We start from the raw sequence: 16098 nt of genomic DNA on the forward strand, positions 1-16098 counted from the left end.
TATTTTAGCTCATGGAGGTACATTCCATTATTACTCATTTCCCTAATTATAAGTGGTCAGCAGAAATGGAGAAAATCACATAGAGACTCTTGTCCCCAAGTTTTTGGTGTGACGTATTTGGAAATGCTTTGATGTCTTCAAGGAATGAGAGTCTATTAAAAAAAAACCAACTATAAAAGTTTGTGAAATATTAAAATGCTCTCAATTGATTCCCAAGCTATTTAAGGCCAGGGCAAGCATGCCACTGGAGCCCTCATAGTTAGAAAAAAACTTCAAGCCACCTTCAGTAAGTGGCAAAATGTTTGCAGTTTTGAGGTAATGTCCTCAAATTCCTATATGGAATACCATGATAATTCACTAGTAGAAAATTTTAAAGTATTTTATAAATGAAGACCAAATATGTTGGGAACTCAAATTACAACTCCAGGAATTAGCTTTATGATATCCAGGCTTTCCCAAGGAACAGAAACATCTCAACAATACAGATGTCAATCAAAGAGTAAACTGAGCAACCTTCAGGCAGATGCTCATCCTGTCTAGGGCCATGATTATTATGTGAAATAATATTTTAAAACATTATGTGAAATTAAAGTATACCAGTTATACTAATGCAAACAGATTTAGAACCTTAAGATTCTATCTATGAAAAAGAAATATCAAATATGCTTCATATCTAAATTTAGTTCAGTGTACTCTAGCTGTTCCATTTTATTTCAATATCAAAGGACAGTGGGGCCCACACTTTGAACTAATACCCCTGAAGCATTCAGGTTTTAATTTGATGGCCATTTGTATTCTAGGACCTCTTTTCTTTTGGGATCTGGCACTGAGTGAAGCTGATCTAAATCTGAAGCTCTTTGACTTCAAAGAGAGCCTTGTGCTTGGATTAGCACCACAGTGGAAGGAGCAAGACAAGAAACAATCCATAGACACATATGAATTCTTTGATATCCCAAAGCTTTTGTCTATTTCCTCTTATCAATCTATGAAATAATCTTAGCAATTCAAACATAACTAGTCAAACATCAAAGGAAACTGGGATAAGATTTATCTATTCCAGTGTCCATTTTAATACATTTTTATGCTTGTTACAACTTCTACAAATAATAGTTTGCAATAAAAAAAGAAATGTAAACTGATTTTTACCTGGAGAGATAATAGCAAGAAGCAAGGAATAAATAAATATAACTAAGAACAGTATGTCTCAGAGAGCAACTATTTTTGCAGAAGTTATCATAAATTTTTCCTATTATAAGAAACATTTTTTATTCAAAAAACAGGTAAAAATGGATATGTTATAATTACTCTTCATGTTTTTATGTCCATCAGATTTATCATGCACTTCTACAAGCTGCATTTTTTAACTTGGAAATTTAAAAAATAAAACCAATAATAAAGCAAATGCTGAAAATTCTTCAATATTGGGAGCAGTAAGTGAGCTGGGGGAGAACAGATCTTCAACAAACTTGATTTTAGGACAAAAAAGACCTTGACTTGATTAAAAGCTCTCTGAGCTCACCCTCTTCCATCTCTCCAAAAATAGGACAAAATGTGAACAAAGCAGAGTGAACCATAAACAGAAATACTTCAAAGAAGCCTCTGGAGTAAAATCACTTTTCATAAAGATAATGAATAATTTAAGCATATGGCATTATGGTTTAAGAAATAATTGTTAATAAATTCAGGAGACAGTAATGTTTACATCACCAGGTTGTTTTTAATATACCACAAATGAATTCCATAATCACACATATGTATTGAAAAGATAATTACCAGGTCATTTTACCTCAAATAATGATATTTAAATTTAGAATTATAGAAAATGCTAGATTTTCTCTGTCCCATTTGCTTTGAAAGTTTAAAATACAAGGACTTAATAATCTCTAAAAATACATTTTTAAATGACCCAAACATTATAGAAATTGATAATTCTGACTATTCCATTATGATGATTTCCTTCATGAGAATTACTAAATTGGCTAAAATGATAATTAATATTAGTCATTGCTTTTGCATTTTGGTATATAATATGGAGAAAATATTACCAAGTTTATAATGTCATAAAAAGTAACTGATGTAGTTCTTTTAATTAATTTTAACTACTTTGTATATTTTGTATAGGATAGTTCTTACCTCACAGAAAGCATGTGATATCTGTTAAAATAATTATTATTATTACAATTATCAGTAGTTGATGATAAGGCCAATCTTTTTATGTCTCCACATATACTCTACTGGGTTTATCTTCTGTAAATTTGGTCAGGTTATTTACTGTTTTTGAAATGCTAGCTCCTTTCCTCTTCATTAAGCTAAATCTTAAACATTTCCAACAGGCCTGACATTTATTATAACTTCCCTCACTAGCCACCCCCCATAATAATACTTCTATTATATTGAATTCAGTGAATACTATATATCATCTGTATTTACTATGTTAATATTGCGTTAAACTTGTTCTCTAGTTTTATTGTAGATTTAATAATCCTATATAGCTCCTCCATATTATGTATATGTGTATTTCCTCCTGCTGAAAAAAAAATTAATTTTTTATAGACAAAGGACTGCTGCTTACTTTCCTTAAAAAATACATACACACAAACATACATCCCCCAGAAAAGCTGGTATAGTGGGGGGCATACAGCAGGTGTTTTCTGCATGCTTGTTAATGATGTTGTAATACAGTTTAACTTAACAAGATCCTGTGTGTTGTTTATCTTTTCCATCTTAACTTCGTCATTCAAACAGTAACAGAGTTGAACACAATCTCCATGGAATTCAGAAGCTCTCAAACTGTGTTATTTCAATGCAATGAACTTAAAATCACAGCCCCCTCCTACTACAGGCATTTTCATGATTTTATTTTATTTATATGACAATAACCAAACTCTAGTTCTATAGCATCACATCCTAATTATTTGAGAATAGCTGGGAAGCTGGTATGCTCTAGAGCAGAGATGCTCTTCTACCAGGAAAAATGAACTCTATGGATCACACCTTCAAATACTTCCCTTCTCACATTAAGATAAATGCCAGTCTCCAGAGTACAGGGTTTTTATTTTTTAAGTGTTTTCATTTGAATATAGTTGACCCACAGTGCTAACCTTAGTTTCAGGTGTATAACATGGGTGCTTCAACACCTCTGTTATGCTATGCCTACTGCAAGTGTAGATACCATCTGTCACCAAAAAACACTAGTGCAATATCATTGACTACATTCCCTATGCTGTACCTTTTATTCTCATGATTTAATCATTCCATAACTGGAAGGCTGTATCTTCCACTTCTTTTCACCCATTTTGCCCATCTTCCTCCCCCTTTCCCTCTAGCAACCATCAGTTTGTTCTCGTGTTTGCAGGTCTGATTCTTCTTTTTGTTTGTTTCTCTCTTTATTTCTTTTGCTTTTTAGATTCCACATATCAGTGAAACCATATGGTATCTCTCTCAGTCTGACTTATTGCACTTAGCCTAATACCTTATGGGTCCATCTATACTGTTGCAAATTGCAAGATCTCATGCTTTCTTGTGGCTGCATAATATTCCTGTGTGTGTGTGTGTGTGTGTGTGTGTATTACATCTTTATACCTTCATCTGTCGACGGACACTTAGGTTGCTTCCATATCTTGGCTACTATAAATAATGTTGCAATAAACTAAGAGTGCCTCTATCTTTCTGAATTAAGATTTTTTTTTCCCTTGGGTAAATATCCAGTAGTGGAATTATTGGATTATATGGTAATTCTGTTTTTAATTTTTTGAGGAACCTCCATACTATTTTCCACAGTGGCTATACCCATTATAATCCCACCAACAGTGCATGGTACCCTATTGTTTCACTTATTTTGGAATCTCAAAACAAAGCAAAAGAAAAGACAAACAAAAAACCATATTCTTAAATACAGAGAAGAAACTGGTGGTTTTCAGAGGAGAAGAATAAACTTCTAGTTATAAAATATGTAAGCCACAGAGATGAAAGTACAGCACAGAAAATATTTAAACGGTACTGTATGGCACTTATCACAGTGAGCACTGAGCAATGCATAAAATTGTTGAATCAATTTGTTGTACAGCTGAAGCCACTATAACATTATACATTGGTTACACTTCAATAAGAATAAAAAAAATTTTTTAAATAAGTAAAAAACAAATAAATGCCAATGTCACATTCTTGCTCAGTGGGTTGCTTCAGATCATTTAGAAGTCAGTATTTCTCCTTTCTCAATTCTATTTCCTCACACCCAGCCTACCCACCCTTTCGTTTGTCATAATTCCTAAGTATATAGTGTTCAAAATAAATCAAATATAATATTCACATATAAAAGAAACTTCAATTCCCTTTTGCCCTACATGTATATAGCTAAATACATATTGGTATGAATTTGAGGGGGTATGAGGAGCAGTAAAGAAATCAACTTGGTAAAAGGGGAAAAATTAATAATAATAAATGAATGTCAGCAAAGGAAATAGAAAGGTTTCAACTTGCCTTGGCAATAATATGGACCTAGATCAAGGACACTATTCCATTTTACACTGCTGCTACTATTCTATCAGTATAGAATATTTTGTTAGACAATAGGGTCCATGCAATTCAATAATCAGAGGTGTATCATATTCTCAAACCTGAGCTATCTGCTTTAAATCCCGTCTTTGTGATCAATGATATAACTCATATTATGCCTGATAAAAAAAATGCCCTTGGACTCATAGATATAAGAAGTTGACATAACAAGAGAATTTGCAAAATCAAAGAGTTTTACCAAAACATGCACATTTTTAGATAGATTATAATTCATTTCCACATTCAAATATACCAAATCCTCACCCCGCTTATATTTTCTATAACTCCATGTAGGAACAGAATGAAGATCATAATTATTTTTCCCCTGAGAAAAAGATTCTCCCATATTTTAAAATTATCATGCACCATGAAACATGCAAAAAAAAAAAAAAAAATACCTTGGGTTTCTTATTTTCAAGGCCTGTTGACATGGACAACGCACAAGGTGAAATCAGCTCCTTGGTTCTTGTTAGAGAAATGGGAGGTGATGGGGTTGAAACAGATGACCTGTGGTTGGATATCGAGCTTTCAGATTTTCCAAGTCTTGAAGGCAAGGTACCACTGCCAAATTTTGGGTCCAGTGTTGAGGGATGGAGCTGGATTGCCTGGGTGGGCAGAGTAGCAGGAGGGACTGGGAAGGACCCCAGTGTGGAAAGTGAGGCAGAGCTAGCACTGGAGACAGGGGGTGAAGGAGGAATTGAAGGATTCTGTCCCTGGTCAGCTAGCTGCGGGGCTGTTCTCTTAGATCTGTTTATCAGGTTTGAAAGAGCTGGGGAAGGATGGAAACATTTCTCTGGAAAGGAGAGTGTGGCCCTTTGGTTAGCGGGAGGAGATAGAGTAGATAATGCAGATGAGGCTGATGTAGGATGTATGTGAATATTCCTGGGCTTTTCTGGACCCCTGAGGTCAACATCCTCTTTGCCCTTCAAAGAAAGAGAAGGAACACTTGGTGGAACGGGAGGAAGACCCGCAGAACTCAATGTATTAGTCTGTAGCAGTGAGAATGTTGGGTTCCTCTTCAAAGAAGTGGGTGATGTTTTCTCTACATTCAAAGAAACAAGGCTACTATCAACATGTGTTGTGGGAGAGAGGGAGCCTGCCTGAGAAAGGGGAGCAGATTTGGCAAAAAAAGGTAAGTGAAAGGATTGCTGGCTGAGTTCGGAAACTTGGTGTTCCCTTTGTTCTGGAGACCCTGTTCTCAGGGAGCAACTAGAGAGAGATTTCTTAGGTGTGGACGGGGTTTCTTTTGCTTTTTGATCGAGTGTGAGTGTGGAAGAAGCCAAGGAGTTGAGAGAGAAAGTGGGACAGGATGCAGGGGAAAAGGGTCTTTGGTGAGAAGGGTTTGACTTGAGCATGGCAGTGAGCAGGGAAAGCCGGGAAGGCACTGGGGATTTTACCCCTGACTTTGAGAGATTTCCACTAGATGACACTTGGCTACAGATAGTGGAAGAAGAGCCATGGAAAGAGGAGGTAAACTGTTTGGGACTTGGAGAGAGTGAATGTGTGACAATACGGACTGGTATATATGAGCCCGAATTGGACTTCAGAGAAGCACTGGAGGATGGTGAAGGAGAAGTGGTTCTCGGGCTTTCTCTGGGGCTAAGGACATGCGAGGTGAAAGCTGTTTTCTTCGGAACTTCAGATGCCAGTCCAGGTTTCTTATCTGCAGGTCTCGGACTGGATAAATTAGAACCTGATAACTGAGTGAAATGGGGAAACTGTGACGTCGAGGAGGTGCCCTTCCGTGCAAAAAAGGGTGAAGAGTGAGCAGAAGTTTGAAAATACGTAGTTGTTTCTTCCACCAAGGCCCCACTGACATCCAGCCTCCTAGTGTGGAACTCCTCTAGCACAGAGGCTCCGTCGAGGTTAACTGGGTCAGGTGGCGTTTTCTGATTAGTTGGAGAAACAAAGGAGAAAGCAGGTGGTTTATAGGCAAGCTGCTCAGAGGTAGTGGGAGAAGAAGTTAACTAGAGGAAAGAGAAATAGACAGATTGTAATAGGACATTATTTGTGAAATGATCACAATATTCTTGTTACTTGTGTGTTTCTGTAAACAGTCTTTCTATTAGTTTACACAAAACAGGCACCTTAAACCTCCATAAAAATTTTAGGAGTTCTGTTGTGCTAATGAGGCATTGCTTTAAATTTGAAATAAAATATAAACAAACTGTGAAATATTATATATTATGCCTCATTTATTCCCTGGAAGAACATCAATATAGAGTTGTATATGCATGTTCCCTTTTGGAAAAGAATTCACTGACAAAATCTTAAACAGTTATCTTAATTTGGAGTTGTGTGACTTGAAAAGATTTAAATCACCATCAATAGGTTTCAAAGTTCACATTGGAAAACAAGATAGATTTTTTTCCATTGTAAAAATATAACAGGATAACTAACATAATAATATACTGACTACAACAATATAATGACTACAATGTAATTACTATAATCCTTAAAAAATCTAACACACTTCAAGTGTTTAAAATTCTAAAAACTTAAAGTACTCCTACATATTGTCCAACTGCAAAAAATGACCAGAATTCGAAAGATGCAGCACCCATCAACACGATTGAGATCAACAATAATAAATTAAGAGAGTGAAAGCAAAGTTTGAAATACAGATCAAGTTTTAACTTATGAAAAACATGTCACTAATTATTTGCCAGAATGAACATTTAATAAGTGATTTGGATTATGTTGGGAAGGGTAGATATGCTTTCAAATCAAAAGAAAAGAATAGTTTACAAATGTCACCTGCCTGAAGCAATGCAACCCACAAACCCCTCAACAAATTTAAACAAAAAAAAAAAAAAAAGAAAGAAAGAAAGAAAGAAAGAAAGAAAGAAAGAAAGAAAGAAAGAAAGAAAGAAAGAAATGTCTGGGTATGTGTATTTTGTGCTATATTAAAAATCATCCAGTACTTTAAGACAATGCTAAAATTATAAATGATTCAAAAGCCAGATCTTTAAACACAGGCCTCCTACAAAATTATTGATTTGATTCTATCAACTCATAAGAGAATTTAGGGAATATCAGTTAATCAAAATGTTAATATTTATTAGGTGACATTATATTACCTGTTATTATATATATGTGTGTTTATTTATTTATTTTATTTATGGCCTTACATAGCAGAAAAATGTATGACCATAACTATTAAACTTGACAAAAGCTTGGTTTACAAATTCAGTAAATGATATTACTCGATTTTGCTTTGTAACGTGTTAACAAGGTATCCGTCAGACCTACTGCAAAGATTTTCATATCATATAATTTTGAGTTCTGAAAAATTTAAAACTGATAAATGCAAACAACGCATCCTAAACGTTTAAGTTTCAAGTAAACATACCCAAAATAGCCCTTTCTTTTTATGTATAAATTCATATGTGTACTTGCAACACAGAATTTTTCCTACATAATTAATATTTGAATACATGGCATTACCCAGAATATAAAAATATCAGGGGTAATTGAAAATCAAGCAGAATTCAATCAAATTGAGAAAGAATGCTTAACAATTCCCTTACATAAGCTTTACTTAGAAACAATTCTGCTTAGCCAGTGCTCATATAACTGATTCATGTGATTAGACATAAATGCAAAGTCTTCTCCGATTGTTTCCAATGACTGGTCTCTTCTCACAAAAAGAATGAAGCAATTTCAAGGCTGTGTAGAGTGTCTTTGCATATTATGTTATAGCTTTTGGTAAAGAATTTTGTAAATTCTGTAATGGCCACAAAAATCCATCACCTTTTAAGTCATATTTACAGATAACTTCATTTATACAATAAATTTATTGATTCATTCAGATTATCCATGAAATTATCATGTTAAAATCATAGGCCTATAATTCTACTACACTGAGTCATATTTTACCTAATTTAAGTAATTCAATTTATTGTGCTTTTGAATAGTTGACTATTAAAGACCTTCTAAGAGAAAGACTCTGAAAAGTCTAAGAATATTTATTATGTTTGCATTAACCTACATATATGTTTATTATCTTTTCCTATGCAGTATATTAACAAGTATTTGCAATATATTTATTTCTAATTTGCAAATACATGTGGATATTATCCTGATTTATTCTAATAAAAAATGTGGTACCACACTTTTATAAAATTCCCAGACATGAAGAATTTTTTTTTTTAATGAAAAAGATTCATTTGGGCACCTGAGTGGCTCAGTGGGTTAGGCCACTGCCTTCGGCTCAGGTCATAATCTTGGGGTCCTGGGATCGAGTTCCGCATCGGGCTCTCTGCTCAGCAGGGAGTCTGTTCCCCACTCTCTTTGCCTGCCTCTCTGCCTGCTTGTGATCTCTGTCTCTGTCAAATAAATAAATAAAATCTTAAAAAAAAAAAAAAAGATTCGTTTTCCTAAATTCCTCTCAATAGGTTTAAAAAAAGTAGCGGAGAGGAGGTACAGACATGAATAACTTCGTGCAGAAAGAAAGAATGGATACCTGTCAAATGCTCAGTTATCTCAGAAGAGAGCCTTCTTTCACTTCTACACTATAAATCCCTTACCAGTGATAATAAACTTCTCTATTGACATCTACAGATTTCCACCCCTTCAGCCTCTCCCATTAATAACCTCTTGTTCTGTTCTCTAGGTTTGTCAATGATACTTTTATTCCTTCTCCTCAAAGCTGTTCTCTGTTTTCTCCATCATTTATTTCTAACATGGTCTTTGTTGATTCCTTTGTTTCAAACACCTCTCTAGAGCTACCCCTGCTTATGCTCTCCAATCACCAGCCTTCCACTGATTCTTGAGTCCCCTTACTATATACCTCCTCCAAAGTTATTTTCAAAACTCTCTTCTCCCAGAAAAACTACCCTGAGCTCTGGAATACATTCAGAGTAATATCAGTAAGAGAGGATGTTTGCAGTGTTCTGCTGTCATCAAGTAGACAATCTTAACCCTAAATCCACTCTTGGATCCTATATAATAGAGGCCATCAATTATTCTAACAACCAACATCTGTTGTGGAGCTTCCTTTTAGTTTTAATCAACATAAAATTAACTCTTCCTATACATACCCAATTTTTCCTAATTAGTACCAGATTCCAAAGCATCTGAATAAAAACCAAAGTGATTGATCTGATCTCTGAATAGTTCCCAAGATATGAATGGCACAAGATATTGATTCATATAATTGAACTCTTCCTCCTGAATCTGTAAAGCCATGCAAGGCAGAAACTCTAGATTCTTTTTTGTCCTCATATGCAATCATTACAACACAACAGCTTGGCCTCCTAAACTTAACCTGTTCATGGGTTTTCTCACTGAAGAACCCTTGTAATGTCACTGGGCAGATATATTCTCAGCCTTTCAAAGATGAACAATATAAATAATATTTCTGGTATTCCTGCCTCTAGTTGCACCCCCTTTAACCTATTATTGGAGTAACTTTTTAAAATCTAATCAAAGTACACCTATGCATAAGATTATCATCAATCCTTTTTCCATATAATGTGAACTAAAGATCTTTCCTTCATGACAGATCCCCTCTCTTGCTGTCCTATCCCAACTCCCTCATCCCCTATTTTGCACGTTAGGTTTTAGAAGTACTTTGTTCAATCTCAACCTTTTTGCCAGCATTGTCAACATTCTAGCTATCTTATTCTTTTTCTAATCTACTTGCCAAATCTTCATTCTTTATATCAATCTCACTAACTGCCATTTTGCTCTGAGACCCAGTCTACTTCAAGCTGATATTAAAAAATAATAATAATAATAATGACAGAGGACTTCCTGGGAAGGTGGTAGAGTAAGAGAATCCTAGGCCCACCTCATGCCATGGATACATCTAGATAACACCCACACTAGTGTAAGTAACCCAGAAAAGGGCCCAAAGACAAGCAGAGCAAACTCTTCACAGCTAAATGTAAAGAAGATGCCACACCAAAGAGAGTAGGAAAGGTGGAGACACAGTCAGGAGCCAAACTGACCCAGGGGACTTTTCTTAGGAGGGAAGGACATCCCAAGTGCTGAGAGGGGAGAGTAGCAGACCCCATATCAGGCACTCCAGGCATAGGGCACTTGCACTGGGAAGGCAAATCACCATTACATCTGGCTTTGAAAACAAGAGGAATCTAACTTTGGGAGTTCTTACAATCAGGGCAGATTGACATCTGGAACTTTAAAAATAAGCAGGCTCAGCTCTGGGAGAGCTGGAGAGCAACAGGAAACTGAGTTTCCACCCTTAAAGAGAGAGCACAATAAATAGCTCTACAAGATACAGCAGAGAACTAGCAGTTTGAAAAATGCCTGGGGAATATAGGAGAGAGATTTGTTTACTAATTTCAGAGGGTTTTCTAGAGGGGCAGGGATCTTTATGTGACATCTCCAAGAACAAAAGAGTTAGTGGGTACCATTCCCCCTCCCCCAGTCTACATACATGGATATCTGTGGGAATAACATAACACCAACACTATCCACCTAGCTCACTAACATTATACCGCACCCTCAAGCTCTTCTGTAGACCCACCCCATCCAACATGCCCTTGTCAGGAGTTCATCCAAAAGTCATACTGCAAGTGTGCCAGTGCCCAAGCAGCCTTTTAAGGGGCCAGTCCCACCTCAAAATGTCTCCTGCCCAAGGGACAGGGAAAGAAAATCACACTCACCAGTTCAACTATGGCTATAGCTGTGGGCTGGGAGCAGATAACTTCTTTGAGTTCAGGCCCACCCACCAACAAAAGTTTCACAGGGGATAACAGAGGAATAGCATGCTGCAGTTCTGTGTCACCACAGCTCTCACAAATGTGAGACTGACTTAACCGCAGCCCAACGCAGCCCCAGATTGACCTACTAACAACACAGTGACCAAATGCTGCCCACAACAGGCAAAGAGAGACATTGTAGACAACCTGACTCAGCCACAAAAATAAGCACATGGAACAAATATAAGAGATGCCCCTAAAGAGCCAGTTTCTGGCGAACAGGGAACATTGCACTATAGGGCATTATAGGACCTCATTTTCTTAAGGCTACTACTTTCAAGAGCAGGAGAAATAGCTGACTTCCCTAACATATAGAAACAGACACAGAAAGTTGGATAAAATGAGGAGACAGAGGAATATGTTCCAAATGAAAGAAAAGGACAAAATCACAGCAAGAGAGCTAAATAAAACAGATAAGTAACTTACCCAATTGAGAACTTAAAATAATGGTTTTAAAAATATTCACCGGGCTTGGGAAAAGAATGGAAGATCTCAGTGAGATCCTCAACAAAGAGACAGAAAATATTAACAATAATTAATCAGAGATAAAGAACCCAATAACTGTGACTGAAAACACTCTAGAGGGAATAAGTGTAGGTAGGAAGAAGCAGAAAAACAGATCAGCAACCTGGAGGAGTAATGGAAAGCAATCAAGATGGTCATGAGAGAGAAAAAATAATAATAATAAATGAAAATAGATTAAGGGAACTCAGCAATACCATCAAGCATAATGACATTCACATTATAGGGATCCCAGAAGAAGAGAAGGAAAGGGGGAAAGAAAAATAACTTGAAGAAATAATAGCTGAAGACTTCCTGAATCTGGGGAAGAAAACAAAAGTCCAGATCCAGGAGACACAGAAAGCCGCCTAAAAAATCAACCAAGGAAATCTACACCAAGATACATAGTAATTAAAAGGGAAAAAAAAAAGTAGTGATAAAGACAGAAAATTTAAAAATCAGCAAGAGGAAAGAAAACTGTTACATATGAAGGAAATCCTATGGGGCTATCAGTTGATTTTTCATCAGAAACTCTGTAGGACAAAAGAGAGTGGCATGATATATTCCAAGTGCTGAAAGGGGAAAAACAAACAAACAAACAACAACAACAACAACAACAAAAAACCTACAACCAAGAATTGTCTATCCAGCAAAGCTATCATTCAGAATAGACAGAGATAGAGTTTCCCAGACATACAAAAGTTAAAGGAATTTATCATGACTAAACCAGCCTTAGAAGAAATGACAAAGGGGAATCTGAGTGGAAAGGAAAGACCATCAGCAGGAGTAAGAAAACTTGGAAGCACAAAATCAGTAAAATGAAGTATATTTATGAAAATCAGTCAAGGAGTCACAGAATAAAAGGATATAAAGTGTGATGCCATATACCTAAAATGGGTGTGTTGTGGGGGAGGAGAGGAATAGAAATTTAGTGCTTTTAGAATGGGTGCAAGCTTAAGCCATGGTTGAATTAATATAGACTGCTATATGTATAAGATGTTATATAGAACCAAATGGTAACCGCAAATCAAAAACAGGTAACAGAGATACAAAAAATAAAGAGAAGGGAATCCAAGTATATCACTAAAGAAAACCAGCAAAATATGACAGAAGAGAACAAGGGAAGAAAGGAAAAGAGAAGAACTATAAAAACAACCATAAAACAGTTAACAAATGACAATGAGTACATACCTATCAATAATCATTTTGAATGTAAATGTGCTAAACACTCTAATCAAAAGACACAGGATGATGGAATGGATAAAAAAGTAAGACCCATCAGTATGCTTCCTGCAAGATACTCATTTTATACCCAAAGATATATGGGGATTGAAAGTGAAGGGATGGAAAAGCATATATCATGCAAATGAAAGTGAAGAAAGCTGGAGTAGCAATACTTATATCAGACAAAGTAGACACTTTTATCTATAGTGTCCACATTTATAGTGGACACTATAGAGTTATAAAAGGAATAAACAAGAAGATATAACAATTGTAAATATTTATACACTCAACCTGGGAGCACCCAAATACATAAAGCAGCTAATAGCAAATGTAAAGGAAGTAAACAATAACAATACAATAATACTAGAAGACTTTAACATCCACTTACATCAATGGATGGATCATCCAAACAGAAAAACAACAGAGAAATAGTGGCTTCAAATGATACATTGAACCAGATGTATTTAACAGATAAATTCAGAACACTCCATCCTAGAACAGCAGAATATGTATTCTTTTCACGTGCACATGGAACATGCTCCAGAATAGACCACTAATAGGCCACAAAACCAGTCCCCACAAATTCAAAAACATATAAGTCATACCATGCATCTTTTCTGACCACAACACTATGAAATGAGAAATCAACCACAAGAAAAAGTCTGGAAAAACAACAAATACATGAAGGTTAAATAACATGTTACTAAACAATGAATGAGTCAACCAAGAAATTAAGGAGAAAATAAAAAATATATGGAAACAAATGAAAGTTAAAAAAACAATGGTTCAAAATCTGGGCTGCAGCGAAAGCTATTCTAAGAGGGAACTTTATAGCAATACAAGCTGACCTCAAGAAGCAAGAAAAATCTCAAAAAACCTAACCTTACACATAAGAACTAGAAAAATAAGAGCAAAAACCCCAAAATAGTTGAAGGAAGGAGATAATAAAGATTAGGACAGAAATAAATGAAAGAGAAACATAAATGAAATAGAATGAGATTAGGAGTTCTTTTAAAGGATCAACAAAATTGACAAACCTTTAGGTGGACACATACATAAAAAAGTGAGTATTACATGGAGCACTGGGTATGGTACATAAACAATGACTCTTGGAACACTGAAAAAAACTAAAATTTTAAAAAAGTGAATGAGAACACAAACAAAATCACAAATTAAAGAGAACAAATAAGAAACACGACAGAAAATACAAACAATTTTAAGAGAATATTATGAGAAATTGTTTGCCAACAAATTGGACTACCTATAAGCAATGGATAAAAGTCCTAGAAATGGATAAAATTCCATAACTAAACAGGAAGAAATAGAAAATTTGAACCAACCAATCACCGGCAATGAAATTGAATCAATAACTTAAAAACGCCCACAACCAAAAGTCCAGGATCAGATGGCTTCACAGGTGAATTTTACCAAACTTTCAAAATAGAGTTAACACCTATTCTTCTCAGGGCACCTGCCTGGCTCAATCCATTGAGCGTGCAACTCTTGATCTCAGGCGGTCAGTTCAAGCTCCAAGCTGGATGTGGAGCCTACTTAAAAAACAAAACAAAACAACAAAAACAACAACAAAAAACCTTTTTCTCAAACTAGTAAAAAAATATATATATATAAGAGGAAGAAAAGCTTCCAAATTCATTCTATGAGACCATCATTACCCTGATACCAAACTCAAATAAAGACACTACAAGAAAAGAGAACCATTGGTCAATATCTCAAATGAACATGGATGCAAAAATCCTCAAAAAAAATTAGCAAACCAAATCCAACAATACGTTAAAAAATCATTCACCATAATCAAATGGAATATATTCCTGGGATGCAAGAGTGGTTCAGTATTCACAAATCAATCAACACAGTATATCACACCAACAAGAAAAGGATAAAAACCATATGATCATTTCAATAGACAGAAAAAAAGCATTTGCCATACTATATCATCCATTCATGATAAAAATCCTCAACAAAGTAGGTTTAGAGGCAACATACCTCCACATACTAAAGGCCATATATGAAAAACCCACAGCCAACATCATACTTGATGGTGAAAACTTGAGAGCTTTTCCCCTAATGTCAGGAACAAGGCAAGGATGTCCACCCATAGCACTTTTATTCAACATAGTACTGGAAGTCTTAGCAATCAGACAACAAAAAGGAAGACATCCAAACTGGTAAGGAAGAAGTAAAAACTTTCACTATTTGCAGATCACATGATACTCTATCTAAAAAACCCTAAAGACTCCAGCACAAAAAACTACTAAAACTCATAAATGAATTCAGGAAAGTTGCAAGTTACAAAATTGATAATCGGAAATAAGTTGCATTTCTTTCTTTTTTAAAAATTTTATTTATTTATTTGACAGAGAGAGAGAGAGAGATCACAAGTAGGCAGGCTGAGAGAGGGCGGGGAGAAGGCTCCCCGCTGAGCAGAGAGCCTGATGCAGGGCTCTGGGGCTCGATCCCAGGACCCTAAGATCATGACCAGAGCTGAAGGCAGAGGCTTAACCCACTGAGCCATACAGTTACCTCAATAAGTTGCATTTCTATACACTAATAATGAAGTAGCAGAAAGAGAAAAAAAAGAAAAAAGTTTCATTTACAATTATAACAAAAATAATAAAATACCTAGGAATAAACTTAACCAAGGAGGTGAAAATCCTATACTCTGAAAACTATAAAACACTGATGTAAGAAATTGAGACAACACAAAGAAATGGAAACATATTCCATGCTCGTGTTGGAAGAACAAATGTTAAAATGTCCACACTACCCCAAGCAATCTATAGATTTAATGCTATCCCTATCAAAATATCAAGAGCATTTTTCACAGAACTAGAACAAAGAATCTTAAAATTTTGTGGAACCACAAAAGATACTGAATAGCCAAAGCAGTAGTGAAAAAGAAAATAAAACTTGAAGTATCACAATCTCAGATATCAAGATACAATACAAAGCTGTAGTAATCAAAAATAGTGTGGCACTGATGCAAAAATAGACACACAGATCAACAGAACAAGATAAAGAGCCCAGAAATAAACCCACAATTATATAATCAATCTTCAACAAAGGAGGCAAG

At 35.5% G+C, this 16098-nt stretch overlaps 1 protein-coding gene across 1 annotated transcript in view; it reads right to left on the reverse strand.

The window, feature by feature from the left end:
* Positions 1–16098, reverse strand: part of LOC111152487 (muscular LMNA interacting protein) — a 155391-nt gene that overhangs the window by 120611 nt on the left and 18682 nt on the right. The window contains exon 4 of the mRNA XM_022510962.1: positions 4953–6521. Within this exon, the coding sequence (XP_022366670.1) occupies positions 4953–6521 (1569 nt within the window). The remainder of the gene's footprint in view (positions 1–4952; positions 6522–16098) is intronic.

This window comes from Enhydra lutris, unplaced genomic scaffold (assembly GCF_002288905.1).
Source record: "Enhydra lutris kenyoni isolate GAN:26980312 unplaced genomic scaffold, ASM228890v2 scaffoldscaffold28, whole genome shotgun sequence".
NCBI lineage: Eukaryota > Metazoa > Chordata > Mammalia > Carnivora > Mustelidae > Enhydra > Enhydra lutris.